At 39.3% G+C, this 23,261-nt stretch overlaps 1 protein-coding gene and 2 pseudogenes across 5 annotated transcripts in view; 2 read left to right on the top strand and 1 right to left on the bottom strand.

Annotated features, from left to right (window-relative positions):
• Window positions 1-23,261, top strand: part of ART3 (ADP-ribosyltransferase 3 (inactive)) — a 96,778-nt gene that overhangs the window by 48,599 nt on the left and 24,918 nt on the right. For 3 of the 5 annotated variants that reach the window (XM_012744209.3, XM_012744191.3, XM_075997759.1), the window contains exon 2: window positions 20,609-20,686. In XM_012744209.3, the coding sequence (XP_012599663.2) occupies window positions 20,618-20,686 (69 nt within the window). In that variant the 5' untranslated portion in view covers window positions 20,609-20,617. The other 2 variants (XM_012744246.3, XM_075997761.1) reach the window with 2 other exon arrangements.
• On the bottom strand, window positions 1,217-9,009 carry LOC105859980 (protein S100-A10 pseudogene; annotated as a pseudogene).
• On the top strand, window positions 12,909-14,541 carry LOC142864729 (STARD3 N-terminal-like protein; annotated as a pseudogene).

Genomic DNA, 23,261 nt, shown 5'->3' with positions numbered 1-23,261 from the left:
ACCACACATACCTTCTCACTTGGATTTGTCAGGTAATCTGCCAAACGCATCTCCCTGCCTCTGGTTAAAACTTCTTGCTAATTCATCTTTCTGTTCTATCAAAGTGACCTTTGAAATCTGATCATGCTTCTCCCCTACCTGCTTCATGGGTTCCCATTGCCATTTTAGTAAAGTTCCAACAACTTTTTCTTTTCTATTCTTTTCTCTTCTCTTTTTCTTTTTCTTTTTTCTGAGACAGTGTCTCACTCTGTTGCCCTGGCTTGAGAGCAATGCTGTCATCATAGTTCACTGCAACCTTTCAAACTCCTGGGCTCAAACTGCCTTGGACTCCCAAAGTGCTGGGATTATAGGGGCTAGCCACCCCACCCTGCCACGTTCCAACTTCTACGCCTTACCTACAAGGCTCTTTATGATCTAGCACTGCTTGCCTTCCCAGTTTTGACTCTCTCTGCTCCTTAAAACGTATCATGCTCTCCAGCTATATTGAACGCCTTACATTTTCTTGAATATGTGCTATCCTTTTATGCCATTAGTGTCTTATACATAACTTTATATCTGCCTAGAATGCTCTTCCTTCTCTGTTTTCTTAACTCCTACTTTTTTTTCAAACTTCAGCTGAATTATTTCTTTTCAGCACCTCCCCCCATCCTAGGCTGAGGTAGTTGACTTCCTTTATAGACCCGTAGCCCCCCATGTATATTTCAGACACTGTATTTGCCTCACAGTATTATAATTTTATTTATATGGTATGCTCTCCCTATAAACTCTAAGTTCTTTGAGGACAAAGGACTCCTCTTCCCCCCTCCCCCCATTTTTGTGTCTTAAGCCCCCATTATAGTGTCTGACAGGGCTCAGTAAATATTGGTTTAAAGAGCAACAAGAATGCCAAAGCATAAGGATTGTGAGCCACAGAAGTGGCTCCATATGAATTTTTAGAGTCTCTTTCCCTAGTTTTTGGTTTTTTTTTTAGAACTAAAAAAAGACTTTGTTTATTGAAGGCAAGAGGATGCAGACAATATAAAAATCAAAAGCTTATCTGGCACTTAATTAACTTTTCTTTCTTTGCTTGTCAAATGGGAGTTGGGTTTTATTTATACATTTTCTAAGGGTCCTGATCTGCTCATGAGATGCTTATACAGGGAGAAGCTGTGGGGCAGATTTCTTAAGCAGTTGTTTGAGAGAACTCTTCTAGGGTAGAGTAAGTGTGCAGTTCTGCCTACTTCTTTTCCTTTTGCTTCATATGCACTACAAAATAGTCGTGTGTAGTGGTGAGGCCTGCAGTTAGGGAAAAGAAACTCTGGAAGCCCACTTTGCCATCTCGGCACTGGTCCAGGTCCTTTGTTATTTTGTCCAAGGCCAGAGGGTCTTCTTGATTTTCCAAAAATCCAAGGAATTCCTTTTCCAGGAGTACTCTCAGGTCTTCCTTTGTTAAGTAGCCTTTATCCCTGGCAAATTTGTGAAATGTAAGCATCATGGTTTCCATGGCCCGTTCCGTTTGAGCTGGCGTTCTGGTGAGGTCTGCTGAAGTCTGGGCTGTGCCCTGTGGCCCGGACGCTGGGCGAGCTGGGGCGTGGGGCGCGAGCAGCTCCCTAGATACTCTAAGGACTATTTTAGACAGCCACGTTTCTGGGATAGGTTAAGGGTAGCTTTTTGTCAGTTTTATGTAAAGGTTGACGAGAGCATTTGAATTTGGTATTTGGGGTAGGAGCAGGCAGGAGCTGCCTGAAGAGCTATTTCAGAAGGGGAAGCCAGCTGTGGGTGGTGAGACACATGTAAGAAAGCTACCAGACCTCTCTGCAATCATTCACTGTTCTCATCTGCAGAAGGGATTACCCCTTTTAGTTTTGCTTCCCTTTTTCTAAAAGCTAGGATTTCCTGTTTCAGAAGAGAATAAGCTTATATGAAAAGCATTAAGTTATCTTCAGTTTTCTTTTAGTTTGACTGATGTTTCAACAATAATTACTTCATGGGGGTTTCCAGCCTTGGGAAAAGAGTTAATAATTAATCTTTTGATTAAAACATTAGCCATGCACAGGGACACTTTTCCTCTGTTTTTTGTTATGTAAAATACTCACCTACGAGGGGGGGAAATGGGCATTTATTGAAACCTTAAAATCTGTACCCCCATAATATGCCGAAATAAAAAAAAAAAATACTCACCTATGTATTAATAATAGTGTCCATGCATTTAAGAAGGAAATATACAGAACTAAAAGTAAAAATTTTTCTTCCTTTTTCCCCCTTTTACTAAGAAAGGCATAACTTCCACAGGGTCTTTCCAATTAGTAAGTCAGATCCTGTTTACTCTTGCTTTGTGTCCTCAGTCCACAAAATCCTATTTTGGTCATTTTGGATACCTCACAACTGATAAGTGAATGACAATAGCTGATTTTCCATCCCATTTAAAATCTGTTTTCCATCCTCAGATAGCCATCTAATCTTTGACAAAGCAGACAAAAACATATGCTGGGGAAAAGAATCCCTTTTCAACAAATGGTGCTGGGAAAACTGGATAGCCACTTGCAGAAGGCTAAAGCAGGACCCACACCTTTCACCTCTCACAAAAATCAACTCACACTGGATAGCAGACTTAAACCTAAGGTATGAAACTATTAGAATTCTCGAAGAAAATGTTGGAAACACTCTCCTAGACATCAGCCTAGGCAAAAAGTTTATGAAGAAGTCCCTAAAGGCAATCACAGCAGCAACAAAAATAAATAAATTGGACCTGATCAAACTAAAAAGCTTCTGCACAGCCAAAGAAACAGTCATGAAGGTAACCAGATAGCCTACAGAATGGGAGAAAATTTTTGCATCCTATGCATCCGATAAGGGGCTGATAACTAGAATATACTTAGAACTCACGAAAACCAGCAGGAAAAAATCAAATAAGCCTATTAAAAAGTGGGCAAAGGACTTGAACAGAAACTTTTCTAAAGAAGACAGAAGAATGGCCAACAAACATATGAAAAAATGCTCAACATCTCTAATCATCAGGGAAATGCAAATCAAAACCACAATGAGATATCACTTAACTCCAGTGAGAATGGCCTTTATCAAAAAGTCTCCAAACAGTAAATGCTGCCGTGGATGCAGAGAGAGAGGAACACTCCTACACTGCTGGTGGGACTGCAAACTAGTGCAACCTCTGTGGAAGGCAATATGGAGATTCCTTAAAGCAATACATGTGAATCTACCATTTGATCCAACAATCTCATTACTGGGCATATACCCAAAAGATCCAATGACACTCTACAAAAAAGACACCTGCACTCGAATGTTTATAGCAGCACAATTCATAATTGCAAGGCTGTGGAAACAGCCCAAGTGCCCATCAATCCAAGAATGGATTAATAAAATGTGGTATATGGATACTATGGAGTACTATTCAGCTCTAAGAAACAACGGTGATATAGCACATCTTATATTTTCCTGGTTAGAGCTGGAACCCATACTACTAAGTGAAGTATCCCAAGAATGGAAAAACAAGCACCACATATACTCACCAGCAAACTGGTATTAACTGAGCAGTACCTAAGTGGACACATAGGTGCTACAGTAATAGGGTATTGGGCAGGGGGGAGGGGGACTGGTATATACATATATAATGGGTGAGATGTGCACCATCTGGGGGATGGTCATGCTGGAAACTCAGACTTGTGGGGGGGGCAAAGGGCATTTATTGAAACCTTAAAATCTGTACCCCCATAATATGCCGAAATAAAAAAAATCTGTTTTTATTCTTAAATATATGTCAGTTAATCAATTTTGTATTATATGGAGGAAAAATACAAATAAAAACACTTGAGGAGAAGCAACCTTGGATGGGAAGAAATAATGAACTAAGGAATGTGGAGAATAAATGAAGGAAGGAGTAATGGACTGACTCTGGCTTGATTCTGCTGGAGGTAGAGTCTCTCTGTCTGTGGGCCTGACATCAGGGAAGTGGGTTAGTCTGCTCTTCGAAGGCCTTTCAGTCCTCACTGCCAGGACTTCAGTGAGGCTCAATCACCCTGCTCACCACCATCCTTCCTTGTGGCATGTTACAGTACCTTGGCATGATAGAGGCACAACTACAGAGCCAAATGGTTTCTAGAAAATTCTGACAACAGAGGTAGTGATTTCAGGTGTCAGTTCCACCTCCAACCTTGCAATTTCAGTCCCTATTATTATCGCAGAAAAAATTAAAAAGTGTATGAGGACCTACGTGACGTGGACCATTTACCTCTTTGATCTCATCTACACTTATTAACTCATTCAGTTCTACTCACACTTACCTCTGAGCCCTGGTTTTCCTTACACATAGCAGGCGGGCTCCCTATTCTAGGTCAGTTGAGGTAGTTGTCCAAAAGAAATATAATGTAAACCACATAAGTAACTTTAAATTTTCTAGTAGCCCCATATTAAAAGACAAAGAAGCAAGTAAAATTATTTTTGATAATATATCTTATTTAACCAAATAAATCTAAATGAGATATTTTATCATTTTTTTTCTTGCTATGTATTTTAAATCCTGTATTTCACACCAACAGCAGCACTTCTCATTTGGATACTAAATTTCTATCAGAAATGATTGATTTGCATTTAGATTTTTTTTTTTTTTTTTTTTTTTTGAGACAGAGTCTCACTTTGTTGTCCAGGCTAGAGTGAGTGCCGTGGCGTCAGCCTAGCTCACAGCAACCTCAAACTCCTGGGCTTGAGTGATCCTTCTGCCTCAGCCTCCTGAGTAGCTGGGACTACAGGCATGCGCCACCATGCCCGGCTAATTTTTTTCTATATATATCAGTTGGCCAATTAATTTCTTTCTATTTATAGTAGAGACGGGGTCTCACTCTTGCTCAGGCTGGTTTTGAACTCCTGACCTTGAGCAATCCGCCCGCCTCGGCCTCCCAAGAGCTAGGATTACAGGCGTGAGCCACAGCGCCCGGCCTTGCATTTAGATTTGATAAAATTTACACTTGAAACATAGATTGACATGTCAGAGTTTGTTCCAAACATACTTAAACTTTTTCTAATAAATCAATAATCAGTTTTTAAATTTAAATTAAATACAATTAAAAATTTGGTTTCTTTGTTACCAAGTAGCATTTCTAGTGGCTACTGAACAGTGCAGTTCTAGCTGTTGTCTTTGTAGGGACTGCTTTACTGCTTTGTAGGGACTGCTTTACACACATACCCACTTGTCTAGCTCCCTTACTTCAAGTTTTTCTCAAATCTCACCCTCTCTCAGGGAGGCCTACTTTGACCCCTCTATTGTACTAAGTGTGCCCCAGCCGCCCACACTCCATCCACACTTCTAATCCTGCTTATTCCACTCTGCTTCATCTCTTTTACTGTATAATTGCTAATTTCTCATTTTCTTTGTTTATTGCCTCTTTTTCCTCTGTCACTTACTACATGTTAGCTTCCTGTAGGCAGGGATCTTTGTTTTGCTCACTGATGTATCCCAACAGCTAGGATAGTGCTTGGCCTATGGTAGGTGCTCAGGAAAGATTTGTGGATTAAGTTTATTGAATGAATGAATCATTAAATTATAAATTATAATTACATAAATCATGTAATTATAAATAAGTATGTACTAGATTTGAGATATAATTCAGAACGAATTAAAAGCATCATTATCCAAATTATTCTTTTTTTTTTTTTTTTTGAGACAGAGTCTCGCTTTGTTGCCCAGGCTAGAGTGAGTGCCGTGGCGTCAGCCTAGCTCACAGCAACCTCAAACTCCTGGGCTCGAGTGATCCTTCTGCCTCAGCCTCCCGGGTAGCTGGGACTACAGGCATGCGCCACCATGCCCGGCTAATTTTTTATATATATATCAGTTGGCCAATTAATTTCTTTCTATTTGTAGTAGGGGGTCTCGCTCTTGCTCAGGCTGGTTTTGAACTCCTGACCTTGAGCAATCCGCCCGCCTCGGCCTCCCAAGAGCTAGGATTATAGGCGTGAGCCACAGCGCCCGGCCCAAATTATTCTTAAATGCATCTTGAGTACATTCTGTATACATTATACTGTTTTAAGCTGGAAGTAATAAGGAAAGAAATGTGGAGTGCAAAAAAGGCTTACAATCTAGTTAGGAAGACAAGATTCACAAAAAGGAAAAAAAAATGCTGACTTCTGTTGCAAAAACTAGAAACTTGACATACAATAAGGTGTCTCTGGTTGTGCTGCGTATATTCCATTGAATGAGAATTTCTAAATAGGTATTTAACTTTTTTTTTTTTTTTTTTTTTTTTAAGAAGTAGGGCCTTGCTCTGTCACCCAGGCTGCAGTGCAGTGATGTAATCATAACTTGCTGTGTAACCTTGAACTTCTGGCCTCAAGCAATCCTCTTGGCTCAGCCTCCCAAGTAGCTAGTACTATTGGTGCATGCTACCACACCCAGCTAATTTTTTTTATTTTTGTAGAGATGGAGTCTTCCTATGTTGCCCAGGCTGGAGTTAAATTCCTTGCCTCAAGTGATCCTCTTGCTTCAGCCTCCCAAAATGCTGGGATTACAGGCTTGAGCCACTACACCCATCCCAAATAGGTATTTAAATAGCTATATGTTTATATATCTTTAACTCTTTGATGGAGACCTGGAGAACATAACAAAAAGGAAAAAAGTATTATAAAACCTACATTTTAAAATTAGTTTAAAAAATGATAGTGAAAGATGGAATAATTTCCATTCTAAAAATTGAATTTATACAAATCTTTTAGAGATTCATCTATTATACAAAATTTGAGGAAAACTTATTTTGAACCTAGAATTATAGAGCAACCAAACTGTTAATTGGATTCACATTTCAAAAAATGAAAAGCACTATAAATGTTTATCTTCCACACATCTTTTCTTCTGTGTTTTTTTTGTTTGTTTGTTTGTTTTTTTTGAGACAGAATCTTGCTTTGTCACCCACACTAGAGTGCTATGGCATCAGCTTAGCTCATAGCAACCACAAACTCCTGGTCTCAAGCAACCCTCCTGCCTCAGCCTCCCAGGTAGCTGGGACTACAGGCATGTGCCACCATGCCCGGCTAATTTTTTTTTATATATATTTTTAGTTGTCTAGCTAATTTCTTTCTATTTTTAGTAAAGATGGGGTCTTACTCTTGCTCAGGCTGGTCTCGAACTCCTGAGCTCAAGCAATATTCCCACCTCGGCCTCCCAGAATGCTGGATTACAGGTGTGAGCCACCACGCCAGGCCTTCCGTGTGTCTTTTCTGAGGAAATTATTTTAGAATGTATATCCACAAAAACAAATATGAAGAAGGAACCTGTAGAATACAAGAAATGGCAAAAGTACTCAGGAATACAATTTAAAAATTTCTAGTCTCAGTTGTTGGCCTGGAAAGCAGTTGGTCCATATTAAAACTGGGCTTCAAAAACAAGCACCAAGTGGATTCCAAGCAATAGAATTGGAAATAGAAACACACTAATGATATGATGGAGACAAATATTACTTCTCCCAACAACCACCACTACCACTACTGCCACCACAATGAAAAAAGGCACTAGAAACTCAAGGAAAAATAAAACATTTTAATGATCCCAATATGAAACAGACCAAAATGGGGCCTGAGTTTAAGTGATTAGTGAAGTACAGGAAAGGATTATTCATTTGATCTTGACATGAATGCTTTGCTTTTAGTGTGCTAGTGATCATGGCATTGCAACAGCAGAAATGGAAATAAAATGCTAGTTGTGTCCTCTTTATACAAAAGAGTATTTACATGGTTGGCTGGGCATGGTAGTGAACACCTCTAGTCCCAGCTACTCAGAAAGCGAAACTAAGGTGGGAGGATCGCTTGAGCCTCGGAGTTCAAGTTCAGCCTGGGCAACATAACCAGACCCCTCCCCTATCTTTTAAGAGAAAAAAAAAGGATTATTTGTGTGGTTGCAGTATTGTAAACTATATTTTTAATTTTTAATTTCAGAATGGACATGTATTCAAAGCATAGAAGATTTTATTATGGCTACAAACAGAAAGCAAATGTTATTAAATTTTGACAGTGTAAAGATAAAAGAACTACTGACAGAAGTTGGGAGGTGAAAGGCAGAAAGGAAATAAGGGAAGGGTAATAGTGCTAACGTCCTCCTAATACAAAATGAGTACCAAAAAGAGAACATTGAAAATGGATGCTTTTAAATATTCTAAAAATACTGTTATGATTGTTAATGTTGGGAGGAAGATAGGAGTTGGATTGATACATAACATTAGTAGAATGAGAGGTTCCTTTCTTGTGCTCATGAAGTACTTTAAAGGAGAAAAGGTATCAGCAATCTAGGAAAAGATACTTGATACTTGTCTCTGGGAATCTGGTTTGTTTGCTTGAGATCAAGTCTCACCATGTTGCCCAGGCTGGTCCCAGACTCTTGGCCTCAAGAGATTCTCCCACCTCAGACCTTCCAAGTAACTGGGATTACAGGCATGAGCCACTGTACCCAGCAGGTCTAGAATTCCTCACAGACAACTAGATTATCTGATTTAAGAAATATAAGAAAGGCTGAATATATATTTCAATGGAGTAAGAATTTCTGGGTTGAAATCTAGAGCTGCAAAGAAGATTTGTAAGAACACCGTAACAGGTTAGCTAAGAACAGTCACGAGTCACTTGGCTCCAGTTTCCATCCAGCACATAGGAAAATGCTCACCCAATAATTTAGTGCTTCCCACTTGCAAGTGTTGTCACAACAGTGATGAAAATCAAGTTATTAATAAATACAGATATTAGAGCATTGACATTGAATGCTGTGATCTGGCACATAGTGTTGTATGTGGACTTGTGACTGTGTGTGTGTGTGTGTGTGTGTATATAACAGGTCCCATAGTATAAGTTTGCTGAATCCTAGGGTAATGTGGTTTCAAGTCGTAGTTTACCTAAGTGTTCAGTGAAGCCAAAATTATAAATCCAGGTGACCAGATCTCGCTGGAAAGTCCCTATGAGTAAAGTTCCTTCCCAAGGAAGTGAACTCATCAGGTCTAGTGTGTTGCCCTCACTGACTGAGGATGCTGATGCTTTTCCTATCATGTTGATCCAGGAATTCTTAAGCCTAGTGAAGCTACTGACTTTCTACCCTTTTTTTGTCCCTCCTTTTCCCTATTGAACAAACATTTTTGGAGTGCTTATAGTGTGAAAGACATACTAAGCATTCTAGAAGATACAAAGATGTGTTGACATATATCATGGGGGACATCTGAAGGAGTTTCTTTTGAAATACCATACAGTAAGTCCTAAATTAATGTTGTCAGTAGGTTCTTGGGAACTGTGACTTTGAGCAAAATGACATATAATGAAACCATTTTTACCATAGGCTAATTGATAGAAACAAGAGTTAAGATCCTATGGCATATTTCTGGTCACAAAAACATCACCAAACTTTTAACTAAAGACCCAACGTGCTTCTAATATTAAACATTAAAATAAATGTGAGTTATACATACTTTTAATAAAGATTAATAAAACAGGTAAGATAATTATTTACCTGATTTTTGGTAAATTAGTGATGGTGGTCATAGTGGTGGTATGTTAAATCAAAGAACAAACGTTTGCAAAACAAAAATTGTCAGGAGCACTTTCTATCATCACACAGTTCAAAAAACAATCACAAATATGGGAGACTTATGGAGTGCGTGTGTACTGCGTTGTTTATTGTCAGGCATTTGTATGATTATTGTACACTTGATGAATTTTGATTTTACGATAATTTGTATTCATTTCTTCCCCAACCCACTTTCCAGTTCAAGGTCTTGGATGGCCAGAGCCTGTCCAGGCAGCTTAGGGCATAAGGTGGGAACCAACCCTGGATGTCATCCTATCTCTGGGCACATTCACACATGCACCCACATTCACCTACACTGGGACCATTTAAACATGCCAGTTCGCCTAACATGCATATCCTTTGAATGTGAGAGGTAACCAGAAAAAACCCATGCAGACATGGGGAGAACGTACAAGCTCTACACAGACAGTGGCCCCAGCCAGGAATCCATTTTGTTTCTCATCATGTACCTCCCACACTCTAATATACACACCATGCCCAAACATGCACATGCGCACTCTTTGAAATCATTGCCATAGAGATTCGTTATCCTTAATAAGAAGGTGGGTCAGGTACAGTGGCTCACACCTGTGATCCTAGCACTCTGGGAGGCTGAGACGGGAAGATCGCTTGAGCTCAGGAGTTTGAGACCAGCCTGAGCAAGAGTGAGACCCTGTCTTTATCAAAAAGAAGAAAACCATACAGGTATTGTGGAGCACGCCTGTAATCCCAGCTACTCGGGAGAGACTGAGGCAGAAAGACTGCTTGAGCCTAGAAGTTTGAGGTTGCTGTGAGCTACAGTGACACCACTGCACTCTACCAGAGGTGACGGAGTGTGACTTTGTCTCAACAACAACAAAAAACATGGAAACTGAACACCCCTCCTTATACCCTCCCTTTCATAAAAAAAAAAAAAAAAAAAAAAAGAAAGAAAAGAAAACAAAAAATAAGAAAGTGTATCTTTGGCTGGAATAGGAAAAAAGTTGAAAATTAAAGCCCAGAGGCCTAAAATATACCAATAGGGCCATGTCTACAAATATAATAATATATACATATATTAATATATTGTATTATATAACATCAATGTTAAATCTAATAAAGTAATATAATCATATTGAATATTATAGGTATAATCTGCATTATTTTGAAAATACTAATCAGCTGTTTTTCATTTCTTCTTTAAAGTCTATCTGTACTCTTTATCACCTTCACCTTTAAGATTATCATTATTGGTCTAAAGGAAGGAAATTGTAGATAATGCCAGAACAAGGGGGTTCATACGATAGAAGAGGAAGAAATAGATATAGGAAGTTCCTCTAACAGGAATTGGGAATAGAAGACTTGATTCTAAAACAGAGAGAAAAGGGGGAAAGAGTGAGATCAGATTCCTGTATCCTGATTTCTCTGGACTAAAACTCTGGAAAGAGTTGATATAGGAGTTTAGAAATACCTTGATGTGTTTCAGGGACTCATTGAGTAGTGGAGATTTTTTTTTTTCCTTGCCCCTCCTTTGGCAAACTAGAGAATTTTCAAAGTCTCTTAGAAAAGCACCATGTCTAACAAATCAGAAGTAGCACAGTAGCAGAATGACTTGGGAAATGTCAGAGGTTCCTTTCTAGTTTTCTACAAAATCAAAGTTGTCATGGTTACAAGTGCCTGTAGCCCTGGCTTGGGTGAGGCAAACACATTACATGAAACCAAAATGTTTGCACCCCCATAATATCCTTAATTTAAAAAAAAAGTTGTCATGATGGAATTCCTAAGTTTCCCTTTGGGCTTAAGGAAAGTAACTGGGGCAAAAACCAGCTTATGATCCTCTGTTAGATGCCCATCAAGGGCAAAGTACTTCATCTCGACTTTGTGGGAGGACCATCTGACAGGGTGAGAGGGCATAGAAATCGTTCATCTTCAGAATATCCAATGCCGGGTGATTATGATGGGGAAATTTACCAAACAGGCACCCAAAATCTATAGAAAATGCTGAGTTCCTGAGCCTGCAATTAAATGTCACCATTGCTAGAGACCAGACTGACAGAGCCAGTGAAGAACAAACTATAGTTTTTCTCAGAGTGCCACAGTATAGGTGGGGAACCATGTATTTCTCTATAAGGAATCTGTATTTCTCTGTATTGAAAATCAGCTTAGTTCAGAAACCTCTGTGTCCACTAATGGTATAAATGCCAATCTTGCCAATTAAATTTAGTCATTTCTGAGTTGGAAGTCTTTTTTTAAATAAACAGTTAAATTCAGAGTTCTTTTTTCCCTTTCCTGTTCTTCCTAAGAGAAATCTAGCCATCTAAGTCCTGCAATTCCAGGAGTATGCTGTTGTGGTACTGGCCTCTAGTGGTCATTGGCCTTTACTGATGGGTCTGTTTCTGCTTGGTCTTTGGATGATTGTCATTTGTTTGCATTCACTACTATCCTGTTATGCCTTGGCCTCTAGTCTCTGAGATTCATGTACCTTGTATTCATCTTATCACAGCCCTAGGCTGCTTTGCATGGTCCAGCTCTCTTTCAGCCTGTTCCATGGGCCATTAACATTCCAGATGCTTTACTGTAGTTGTCTTCAAGTTGGGATACGTATACCTCTGGGGGTGCACAAAGACATTTCAAGGAGTATGTGACAAGAGTGTTTTTGTTATTGTTTTTTGTTAAAAATCAGCTGTATTTAGGTATGATTTATGTAAATAAAGTAAAATTCAATTTGAAGTGTACAGTTGTATGACTTTTGACAAATGTATATCATATAACCACCACTACAATCATGATATAAAACATTTCATCACCCCAAAAAAGTTCCCTCATGCCTCTGTTGTTTCATGTATCAGTAGTTCGTTCTTCTTAAAAACAGCTTTATTGAGATATAATTCACATACCATACAAATTGCCCATTTAAAATATACAACTAAATGGGTTTTGATTACAATTAAATGGTTTTACAGAGTTGTGCAGCCATCACTGAAATCATTTTTAGAACTGCTGATGGACATTTGGGTTGAAATCTAGATGTACTTTTTGGCTATTATAAATAATATTGCTATAACATGTGTTTCATTTATCTTGGGTATATGCCAGGAATGGAATTTTTGGGTCAAATGGTATCTCTATTTGGAGGAATTTTGTTCCTTTTTATTTCTAAGTCACATTCCATTTGTTTATCCAGTTATCAATTGATGGACTTTCGTATTGTTTCTAGCTTTTGACTTTTATGAGTCAGGGTGCTGTGAACATTTGAATACATGTGTGAACATATGCTTTAATTTCTCTTGGATAAATTCCTAGGAGTAGAATTACTGAGTCTTATGGTAAGTATAATATGTTTAACTTTATAAAAATTGCCAAATTGTTTTCAAAAGTAGTTGTACCATTTTGCATTCCTACCAGCAATGTAAGAGTTTCATTTGTTCCACACCATCATCAGTATTTGATATTATCAGTCTTTAATTTTAACCATCCTAGTGGGTGTACAGTGGTTATTTAATTTGCATTTATGTAATGGATAATGATATTGAACATCTTTTCCTGCTTGTCATTCAAATGAAGAAATCATTGACATCCGAAGTGTCAGTGCAAATCTTTTGCCCATAATCAATCATTAAAATAAAAAAATCCTGGGGTCCTCGAGGAGGTCCCGGGGCTGCTGACTGTAGGTGGTGGTGGTCTGCGTGTCGCCTGCTGGACTCGGCACTGGGTTCCGCCCGCCTGGGTGAGCCCCACCCCTCTGCCTGGGGCGCGACCTCGGGGCCGCAGTCCGGGCTGGCGCAGCCCGCTGGGAACCACCCAGTGAGATCTGGATCACTAAGATCTCCAGTCCTGTGCCCAGAGTTGACAGCATTTGTTTGGAAATTGCTTGCAATCTCTTCTCTCTAGGAATGGTGAAGTTGGAAAAAGGCTCCTTTAACCCACCCCGGGATGAACCACCTGCCAGAAGACATGCAGGATGTTCTTACCGGGAGCCAGAGCTCCCATGCTTCTGTGCGCAGCGTCCATTCCATCAACCCCACACAACTCATGGCCAGGATTGAGTCCTATGAAGGAAGGGAAAAGAAGGGCACATATGATGTCAGGAGGACTTTGTTTGTTTGTCACCTTTGACCTCTTATTTGTAACATTACTGTGGAAAATAGAGTTAAATGTGAATGGAGGCATTGAAAACACATTAGAGGCCGGGCGCGGTGGCTCACGCCTGTAATCCTAGCTCTCTGGGAGGCCGAGGCGGGCGGATTGCTCGAGCTCAGGAGTTCGAAACCAGCCTGAGCAAGAGCGAGACCCCGTCTCTACTATAAAATAGAAAGAAATTAATTGGCCAACTAATATATATACAAAAAATTAGCCGGGCATGGTGGCGAATGCCTGTAGTCCCAGCTACTCGGGAGGCTGAGGCAGGAGGATTGCTTGAGCCAGGAGTTTGAGGTTGCTATGAGCTAGGCTGACGCCATGGCACTCACTCTAGCCTGGGCAACAAAGCAAGACTCTGTCTCAAAAAAAAAAAAAAAAAGAAAACACATTAGAGAGGGAGGTAGTGCAGTATGACTACTATTCTTCTTATTTTGATAAATTTCTTTTGGCAGTTTTTCGATTTAAAGTGTTAATACTTACATATGCTGTCTGCATACTGCGCCATTGGTGGGCAATAGTGTTGACAACAGCAGTGACCAGTGCCTTTTTATTAGCAAAAGTGATCCTTTCAAAGCTTTTCTCTCAAGGGGCTTTTGGCTATGTGCTGCCCATCATTTCATTCATCCTTGCCTGGATTGAGACATGGTTCCTGGATTTCAAAGTGTTACCTCAAGAAGCAGAAGAAAACAGACTCCTGATAGTTCAGGATGTTTCAGAGAGTGCGGCACTTTTACCCGGTGGTCTTTCTGATGGTCAGTTTTATTCCCCTCCTGAATCTGAAGCAGGATCTGAAGAAGCTGAAGAAAAGACAGTGAAAAGCCACTTTTAGAACTCTGAGTACTACTTTAGTTAAATGTGAAAGACTCTCACAGAAAGTCATCTGAGGAAGAAAAGACTGGCTCTCGGGTCTCTCTATTGAAAGTTGAGACAGTGACATCCACTGCTAACTTATTGAATAATAAAGAATTTATTTATTGTAATACCTCACAGACATTGTACCATATCCATACACATTTACTCACCTGCCTGCGGCTGGTAAGATAACATAATGATCTCTCTTCTATTTGTGAGACTGATGTGTTAATGAATAAGTGAAGAAAGTCTTGTGCTGTATTCCTAATCAAAAGACTTCTTAATATATTGAAATAACGCTTTTTTAGTAAGCGCAATACCTTTTTATTTCGATTCACAGAATGGAATTTTTTGTTTTGTGTCTCAGATTCATTTTGTATTTCTTTTTTAACATCATACATTTCCATTGTGTTTTTTAACTCATGCACTTGTGTTCTTTGTATAATTTTAAAAAGTAATAAAATGCAACGTATCAAAATGAAAAAAAAATCCTTTCCTTGCTTCAAAAAGCTACCAGTTGGTTCAGTCCAATTTTACTTATTCTGTGTCTACTCATGGAACTCAGTGCAGCTGGAGAGAAAAACAACCATCTTGAGTGGTTTCATGTTAAATTCACATGACCTTAATATAGCCCAGCAGTCCTACTGCATTCACTCCTCTGCTTTTCTAGATGAATATTTCATTCTTTCTCTAGTCTCTTCAAATTTTATAGTTTCATCCTTTCTCTAATCTCTTCAAACTTTTACTATTTCATCCTTTATCTTTTGTCTCTACTTTTTTGAGAGAACTGAAGCAATTAGAAAATAATTCTCGCCATCACAACCACTACTTTCCAGCGTCTGCCAATATACAATGCCTTTCCTTCTGCTCATGTCAGATGAACTGTTCCTACACTTACCTAAGGCCACCTCATCTACTTGTGTGCTGTGTCTCATCCCCCTTTGCCTACTCAGGGACATTTGTCCAGTCATTGTCCTCTCTCTTCTCCTGTGTCATCAGTTTTTTCCCCTCTGCATTGGAAACATAACCAAACATGCTGCTGTTTTCTGTTTTTTAGAAAAACCTTCTCTTAGATCCTTCTCTTTGTCTTTTCCACAACCCCATCACCAAGCCACTGCTTCATACCCTTTTATCCTTTGTAGAAAAACTCCTTGAAAGGGTTGAGGATATTGACTGTCTCTTTCCATTCTCCCAGGCGTGCATCCCACGGCCCCATAAGACTTGCCGTTGTCAGGGCCGTCAGTGTTCTCCACGTGGCTAACCCAGTGATCGGTTCTCGGTCCTCATCTTGACCTGTCAGAAGCATTTGATACATTTGGTCTTTCCTTCCTCCTGAAAATATTTTCACTTGACTTCCAGGGTACTTGTTCCACACACAGTCTTCCTTATTTCAGTCACTGATAACTCCATCCTTCCAGTTATTTAAGCTAAAAATCTTGGAACTGTCCTTTACTCCTCTTTCTCTTGTAGCACACATTCAGTCTGTCAGTGCATTCTGTCGCCTCAACCTTCAAAATACATCCTGAATTTAAAGCCAAACATTTTAATTATATAATAAATTGATCTCTATAGATAATTCCCATTTACTTTTTGTGAGTTATTACATTCTGAAAATATAATAGTTTTTAGAACTCACAATTACTTTTCCTTATATAGGAAATACTGTGTTTAATCTTCAAAAGTGGGATTTTTAACAAGCTCATATAAAATGGTCTATTTCTAACAACCAAGCAAACAACAAAGCAACAACCAAAACACACTGAGATATCTACTTCTCACCACCGCGGTGGCAACAGCACACGCATGCACATCCATGCCTCACTGCCTTTACTGCGGCCGTCCTGGTTCAAGCCACTATAATCTTTGCATTATTGTCATAACCTACAAATTGGTCTTCCTACTTTCACCATACAGACCATTCTCACCATGACAAGCCAGGGTAATGCTCTTAAAAAATAAGTCAGATCATGTCATACCTCTGCTCAGAACCTTATAAAATATAAAAAGAAAATTCTGAGTCCCCCACCTGACTGACTGACAGGCCAGGGGAGCCCCAAAGAAATCTTAAAACTGAGTTCCTGGCCATGACAGGATAGGTAGTCAGACATGCCTTGTGATATCTCCTCCCTCACTAACCACCATTAGATTTTCTTCCCTCAGTGCTAGACAGAAACCAGCCCTCTGGGAAGACTTGTTCTACCACTGATTTCAACCAGCCACCTAATGCTGCTCCTCCCTTTTGTGGTTTCAACACAACTGACCAGCATTCCTTCGTGATAAGAGCCCAGGGACCACGGAGTGGTTCTGGCCAGGCTACGGAGGCTGTGCACAGAGGCCCGCCTTGTCCTCTGCCTCGCCTTTTGCTGTCAGAGGGCCGAAAACTCCACTCTCGATCATGCTAATGCCATTTTCTGAACAGGGGACCCATGAAGCAGCTAGAAGCTCAGTGGCTTAGCATAAATTCCTGTTCCCTTCATCGTTTTTCTCACTTCTGGCCTGAGGCTACACTTCCCAGCCTGTCAGAATGGCCAGCCTGCAGGCTCAGCACCCTTTATTAGAAATAAAGTTCTCCTTTCCAAATTTACTAACATCATCATTCTTTAGTTGACACTTGTGATTCGCTCTGTTTCTCTTAGAATGAAAGCCAATGTTCTTACAATGGCCTACAAAGACTTTTAGTTATTTTCTCACCAGCCCCCTTACCTCTCTGACCTTATCTACTATTCTTTCTGTCCCTACTACTCTTCTATTCCAGCCATAATGGCCTGCTTGCTGTTCCTCAGACACAACAGGCATTCTCTCTCCTATGGCTCCAGCACTCGCTGTTCCTTCTGCTTGACCCCCACAGTCCTCCTGGCTGAGCTTCCTTCGTTTCCTTCAGGTCTCCTCATTGCTCATATATCGCCTTTTCAGGGAGTCCACCCATCCAGTTCAAGTTGCAAACACTCCATGCACTCCTAATATCCTTTGTGCTACTAAAAGCAAAACAAAACAAAATAACCCCAAAACATAGCACTTACTACATTATAACATATTTATTTTAGTTATTTGACTGCTTCCTCCCATGAGAACATAAACTTTACAAGGGCACGATGTTTATCTGTTTTGTTTAGTGATGTACCCCCAGTATCTAAAACAGTTCCTTGCACATTGTAAGGACTCAAATATCTGTTGAATGGATGAATGAAAGAAATTAAGAGTTAAAAACTAGAACAAAACAGGAATGGAGCAAAACCATATTAGGGATGGACAAGGCCAGACTTACCTTGGACTTCATCCAGTGTTTGTTCTTTTTGGCGAACTCGGTCTTTTGCATGATATATAGATAAACCTGGTAGGTCTGTGGGGCCCCAAGACAGGAGAAGCTCACTACCTCATTCCCTGTAGGCCTGCATGTCCAGGACATAAAAGCAGGTCAGTGTGAGTCTTAGTCCTAAGGACATACAGAAACCCTCTTTTTCCTTTCTATCTGATTTTTTTAAAGTGATATTTCTGAGAGTCTACTTTGTGTATTTAATCTTAGATTGCTTAGCCAATGGTGTGGGAGGGGGTTGGAAATTTTAGAATGTCTGAAGAGTAGAGCTGAATTTTGTAAATATGGGTGTATTTCATGATAATTTGAAATGTTTCATTGAAGTAATATGTGTATGTGTACAGGAAAATACACATATGTATAGAGCTTGTTGAATTTTCACAAACTGACTACATCAGTATAATTGGCACATACAATAAAAAACAACCTAACAAGCTTCCCGATACTATTCTTGTGCCCATTCTAGTTACTAGTCACCTACCACCCCGGGTGACCACTATTGTGACTTCTAATGCCATAAATGTGTTTTGCCTGATTTTGTACTGCGTATAAATTAAATCATATGGGTATGTATATACATGTTTGTATCTTTTTTGCTCAAAATTCTGTGTGATTTATCTGTATTGTATTACTTATGGTTGGAGTTTGTTCATTTTCAATGCTATGTTAAATTCCATTGTATAAGTATACCATGATTTATCCATTCTACTTTGATGGGCATTTGGATGGTTTCCAGTTTGGGGCTATTATGAATTATGCTACTGTCAATTTTCTGTTAATGCATTTTGATGTATATATGCATGAATTTCCTAGGGCATTTTGTGGGATTTTAAAATCCATAGTCAGTGAACCCTAAGTGTTCTTCAGCACTTCAGTCAGTGTATTTACCATGTGTACCTTACGCAAATGAGAGCTGTAGTTGTAGGCGTTAATGAAGTCCCTTTTCTTCTTAGTGTTTTCACTGGACTCGGTCTATACTTAGGATTCTTTTTTTTTTTTTACACTTAGGATTCTTAACATGTTGTATTCTGGTTAAGTATGCATATTCATTCTTTTATTAGATCATCAATGCTTTTCACTACTTCCTTTTACTTGTTTGTGTCTTCTGGCACCTAAACAGTACCCAAAATACAGTCAGCTGGTTGAGTGAATGGTGATAGGTGTCACCATGGCAAGTGATTAACAAAGCAGTTCCCCTTCGTTATGTGAATCACCATGCTTTAATTCTGACATCTCAGTGTCGCTGGGTCAGGAGTGGGAAGTGGTTTCTTTCTGAGAGAAGCCCAGAACCATAGACTGAGAACCGAACATGCTGGTGGGACTGAAGGGAGCTGCTGTGGCTTCACAAGCCTCTTAGAGATTTCAAGTGTTAACAGCAGTGATTCCAAGGCATAGTGTGGGGGCCAGATATAAATAGCAGAACACAAGTGGGGTAATGTGCCACTGCCAAGCTGCTGCTGGGGTGTTTATAAAAAGCAAAGCATTCCCTTGTCAGCTCTCACTGTCAACAACGTCCCATCCTGAAGACACACGCAGGGCCACACCACCCTGAACGCGCCCGATCTCGTCTGAAGACACACGCACCCCAACTGAGAGTGGGAGTCAGTTTGAGGTCTAGCTTCATTGACACTTCCTCCAAAGGCACAAAAGCCAGGTAAACATTTTGACTTATTTACACTTAGACTACAGAAGTGAAGAATTTTCAGGAAAATCCTAATCCAGAGCTTGCGTGGCACATGCTGCCATGTGACAGATATCTGTCCAGTGTTATATTCCAAATCTGTTTTTCAAGGGGAAGTTTAACACAGCAGCAATTTGGTGCTACTGTTTAGTATCTCTAGTTAAGTGTTTCTGAAGAAAGATGAGAAACTAGGGCCAAAATGATCTATAAAAGGGAAGACTGTTTCCCTTTCTCTACTGTTCATTCCCATTTTCAAAATTCAGAATATGGTGATTGTTAGGATAAAACGGAAGTTTCATTTCAGTTCCAGTAATGTCAGTTTTGTTGGAGGCAGGTGGAAGGAACTGTAGGCTGGGCTGGTGTAGCCTTTAATTGAATTAGTTAATGGCTCTGGGACAGCTTCAGTCATTGAGGGCCTCTTACCCTCCTGTTTATCCCTTTTAGTATCATAAATACTGGGAAGAATATGGGCATTTGGTCAGTAGAGTTGTATAATCTTATTAGTATTGCTGCCTGCCTAGTTCTTTGTATCCTCATTCCCACTCAGACACTTGTTCTGCTCCTAGGCTTCTCTTGATTGTGAATACTTGGGGGAAGGAGGCCACCTCTTTGGCTTTAGCCTTACTATTTCTTCCATCCTGCCTAAATGGTCATGACTTAGTTTGCAGAGAGGATAGGAGAATAGATGATACGGATGGAGATATTTCCAGAGACTTCTTAGAAACTGGAAGCTAGGGGACCAAATTAAAACTGCTGTTTTTTAGTTTGATTGTTTCCTGTGCATAGTGAGGGGAGATTTAGAGATAGAAAGAAAATATGCCTACCAGTGACTATGGTAGGAAGGACGACATATCTGGAAGAGTATGGAAATGGACAGATTGAATATTCAGCAAATCACTTAAGTTCTATGAGTTTTAGTTTCCTCTTCTGAAGGGTAAGGATGTTAGACCACTAGATAAAACCTGATGCCTCCTGCAGCCATTACAACTTTATTGATAATCACCTCCTGACCACCATGATATCATTCTCATCCAGAATGAAAATATATATAGTGTCATCCTGTTCTACTCCCCTAAACTTCTCTTTTAAGCCTATTAATTGGAATTTTTTCATCTTAATTTAGAAAAGAGAAATGAAGACAGGACATTTTGAAATGGTCACCATGCTGCTGGCAGCCATGATTCTAATGGACATCTTCCAGGTAACCTTCGGCATGGGAAGCGTGTGGACGTTAGAATGGAAACTCTTGATAACATTGGCTCAGGCATCTGTGTGGGTTGATGATGGAAACGAGAGTGCGTAGAATAGGTAAATGTTACTACAGGCAGCTTTTGTTTTTCATTTTATAGATGTGTGATACTTGTTAACTGTGGAAAGTTGAAAAAATTAAAAGTAAGCAAACAGATTAAAGTAAAAATCATCCATAATCCCTCCTTAAGAGGGACAGAGTTTTACCTGTGGGTATATACAGCCTTCTTGGCTTTTTTCTGCATACTGTATTTAATTTATAAACATGGGTTCACACTACATAGTAATTTTTTATCTTGCTTTTTAAGTTAATACTATGCTACATGTTGATCCATGTCATTACATTTTCTGAAAATATCTTTTTTTCCCAATAATATAATGCTGCATTGTTTGGTTACATGGTTTTTATTAAATTATTTAATGACAATTTTAATCACGTTCAGAATTTTTTTCTGATAGAACTTTTATGATTTTTTTGAACTTTCATAATTTTATTTGTAGTTGAATCTTCAAGCATTCTGTAACATATTTTTATTTAAGATATGAGACAGGTATTTCCCTTGATCCCTCCTGCCCCACCTCCACATTGTTAGCTATCGCATCAGCACTGGGTGAGTGTGTGTGTGTACTGATTTTAAACGCCTTCTGAAACACATTGACTGCCATGCTAGAAAAGAACATTTTTTTCCTTGGGGCCATGGTGTTTTAGTATGAAAATAGAATAAAAACTTTGAAAACAAAATGATCCTTTCTAGTTTAATGAAAATTTTCTTATTTTTTGTTTTCTCTGTGTGAGTTATATGCAGTTTGAAAAATAGTTCGTGTGACTCCCAAGGTGAAGAGACATGTGAATTACATCTATTTCACAAGGCCCAGGGCTCAAAACTAGCATACCTTAAATTGCCTAAAATACCTCAAATTTTTAAAATGTTACACATTTTTGAGTTTGATATTCTAAACCATCCTTTATCTAGAATCATTGTATATTCTGTTGCCTGTAATGCAGTTTTTAAAATGAGACATAAGTCCCATACCATAAAAATCTGCCATTTTAAAGTATACACTTCAGTAAGTGTTAGTATATTATGTTGTGCAACATCACCAGTTTCTAATTGAAGAATATTTCCATCACCCCAAAAGAAACCCTCTACCTATTAGCAGTCAGCCCCATTCTGCTTCTTCCCCCATTCCTTGGCACCCACTAATCGATTTCCTGTTTCTATGCATTTGCCTATTCTGAACATTTCACCTGAATGGAATCATACAGTATGTGGCCTATTGTGATTGGTGTTTTTTACTTAGCATACTGTTTTCAAAACCTCATCCATGTTGTAGCATGTATTATTTCTTTATGCTTTTTTATATTCAGGTAATATCCCATTATATGGCTATGCCACATTTTGCCTATCCATTCATCAGGTGGTGAGCACTTGGTCTGTTCCCCCTTTATGGCTATTATGGATAGTGCTGCTTTGAACATTGACATACAAGTTTTTCTGTGAACATAGGGGTTTTTTTTTCTTTTTAAAAAATTTTGTAATCACATAATCTTTATTGACATATACGGTGGTAATGCAAGCACTCTTTGGTTATTTGGTATTACAGAGTGAAGTTTACTTTTATATGCAGAAGTACATATATATGTGAAAAAGAATTGAGGGAGCAACAGTTTATGACACATGATAATAGAATTACTGGTTGTGAACATATGTTTCAGTTCTCTTGAGTGTATAACTAGAAGTAGAATTGTTGGGTCATATGGTAACTTTGTTTAGCTTTTTTCTGGAACTGCCAAACTCTCCCAGTCTGGCTACACAGTATCACAATCCCACCATCCATGTGTTAGGGTTCTAATTTCTCTGGGTCCTTGTTTTACTCCTTATTTTTTTTTTTTTTTTTTTTTTGAGACAGAGTCTCGCTTTGTTGTCCAGGCTAGAGTGAGTACCGTGGCGTCAGCCTAGCTCACAGCAACCTCAAACTCCTGGGCTCGAGCGATCCTCCTGCCTCAGCCTCCCGAGTAGCTGGGACTACAGGCATGCACCACCATGCCCGGCTAATTTTTTATATACATATCAGTTGGCCAATTAATTTCTTTCTATTTATAGTAGAGACGGGGTCTCGCTCTTGCTCAGGCTGGTTTTGAACTCCTGACCTTGAGCAATCCGCCTGCCTCGGCCTCCCAGAGAGCTAGGATTACAGGCGTGAGCCACCATGCCCGGCCTACTTTTTGTTTTTGATTTTGTTTTTATCCTTATAGCCATCCTAGTGGGTGTTAAGTGGTATCTCATTTGGTTTTGATTTGCATATTCAATATTCTTTTGCAAAATAATTTTAATGTATTTGTCCTATGAATGTTCCATTATTTGTTTAACCAATTTCTCTCCTGAACTTTAGGTCATTTCCATGTTTCTGTAATACATTTTTGGTAATTGAATTTCATGAAATGAGCTTTTGTTTCAGTGGATAGATCAGAGGAAGAAAATGTAATCAGCTTGTTCACCAAGCCTTTTGTACCTATTTCTTAGTAT

Source organism: Microcebus murinus, chromosome 26 (genome assembly GCF_040939455.1).
Source record: "Microcebus murinus isolate Inina chromosome 26, M.murinus_Inina_mat1.0, whole genome shotgun sequence".
Taxonomy (NCBI): domain Eukaryota; kingdom Metazoa; phylum Chordata; class Mammalia; order Primates; family Cheirogaleidae; genus Microcebus; species Microcebus murinus.
This window is presented reverse-complemented; position numbering and strand designations above follow the sequence as displayed.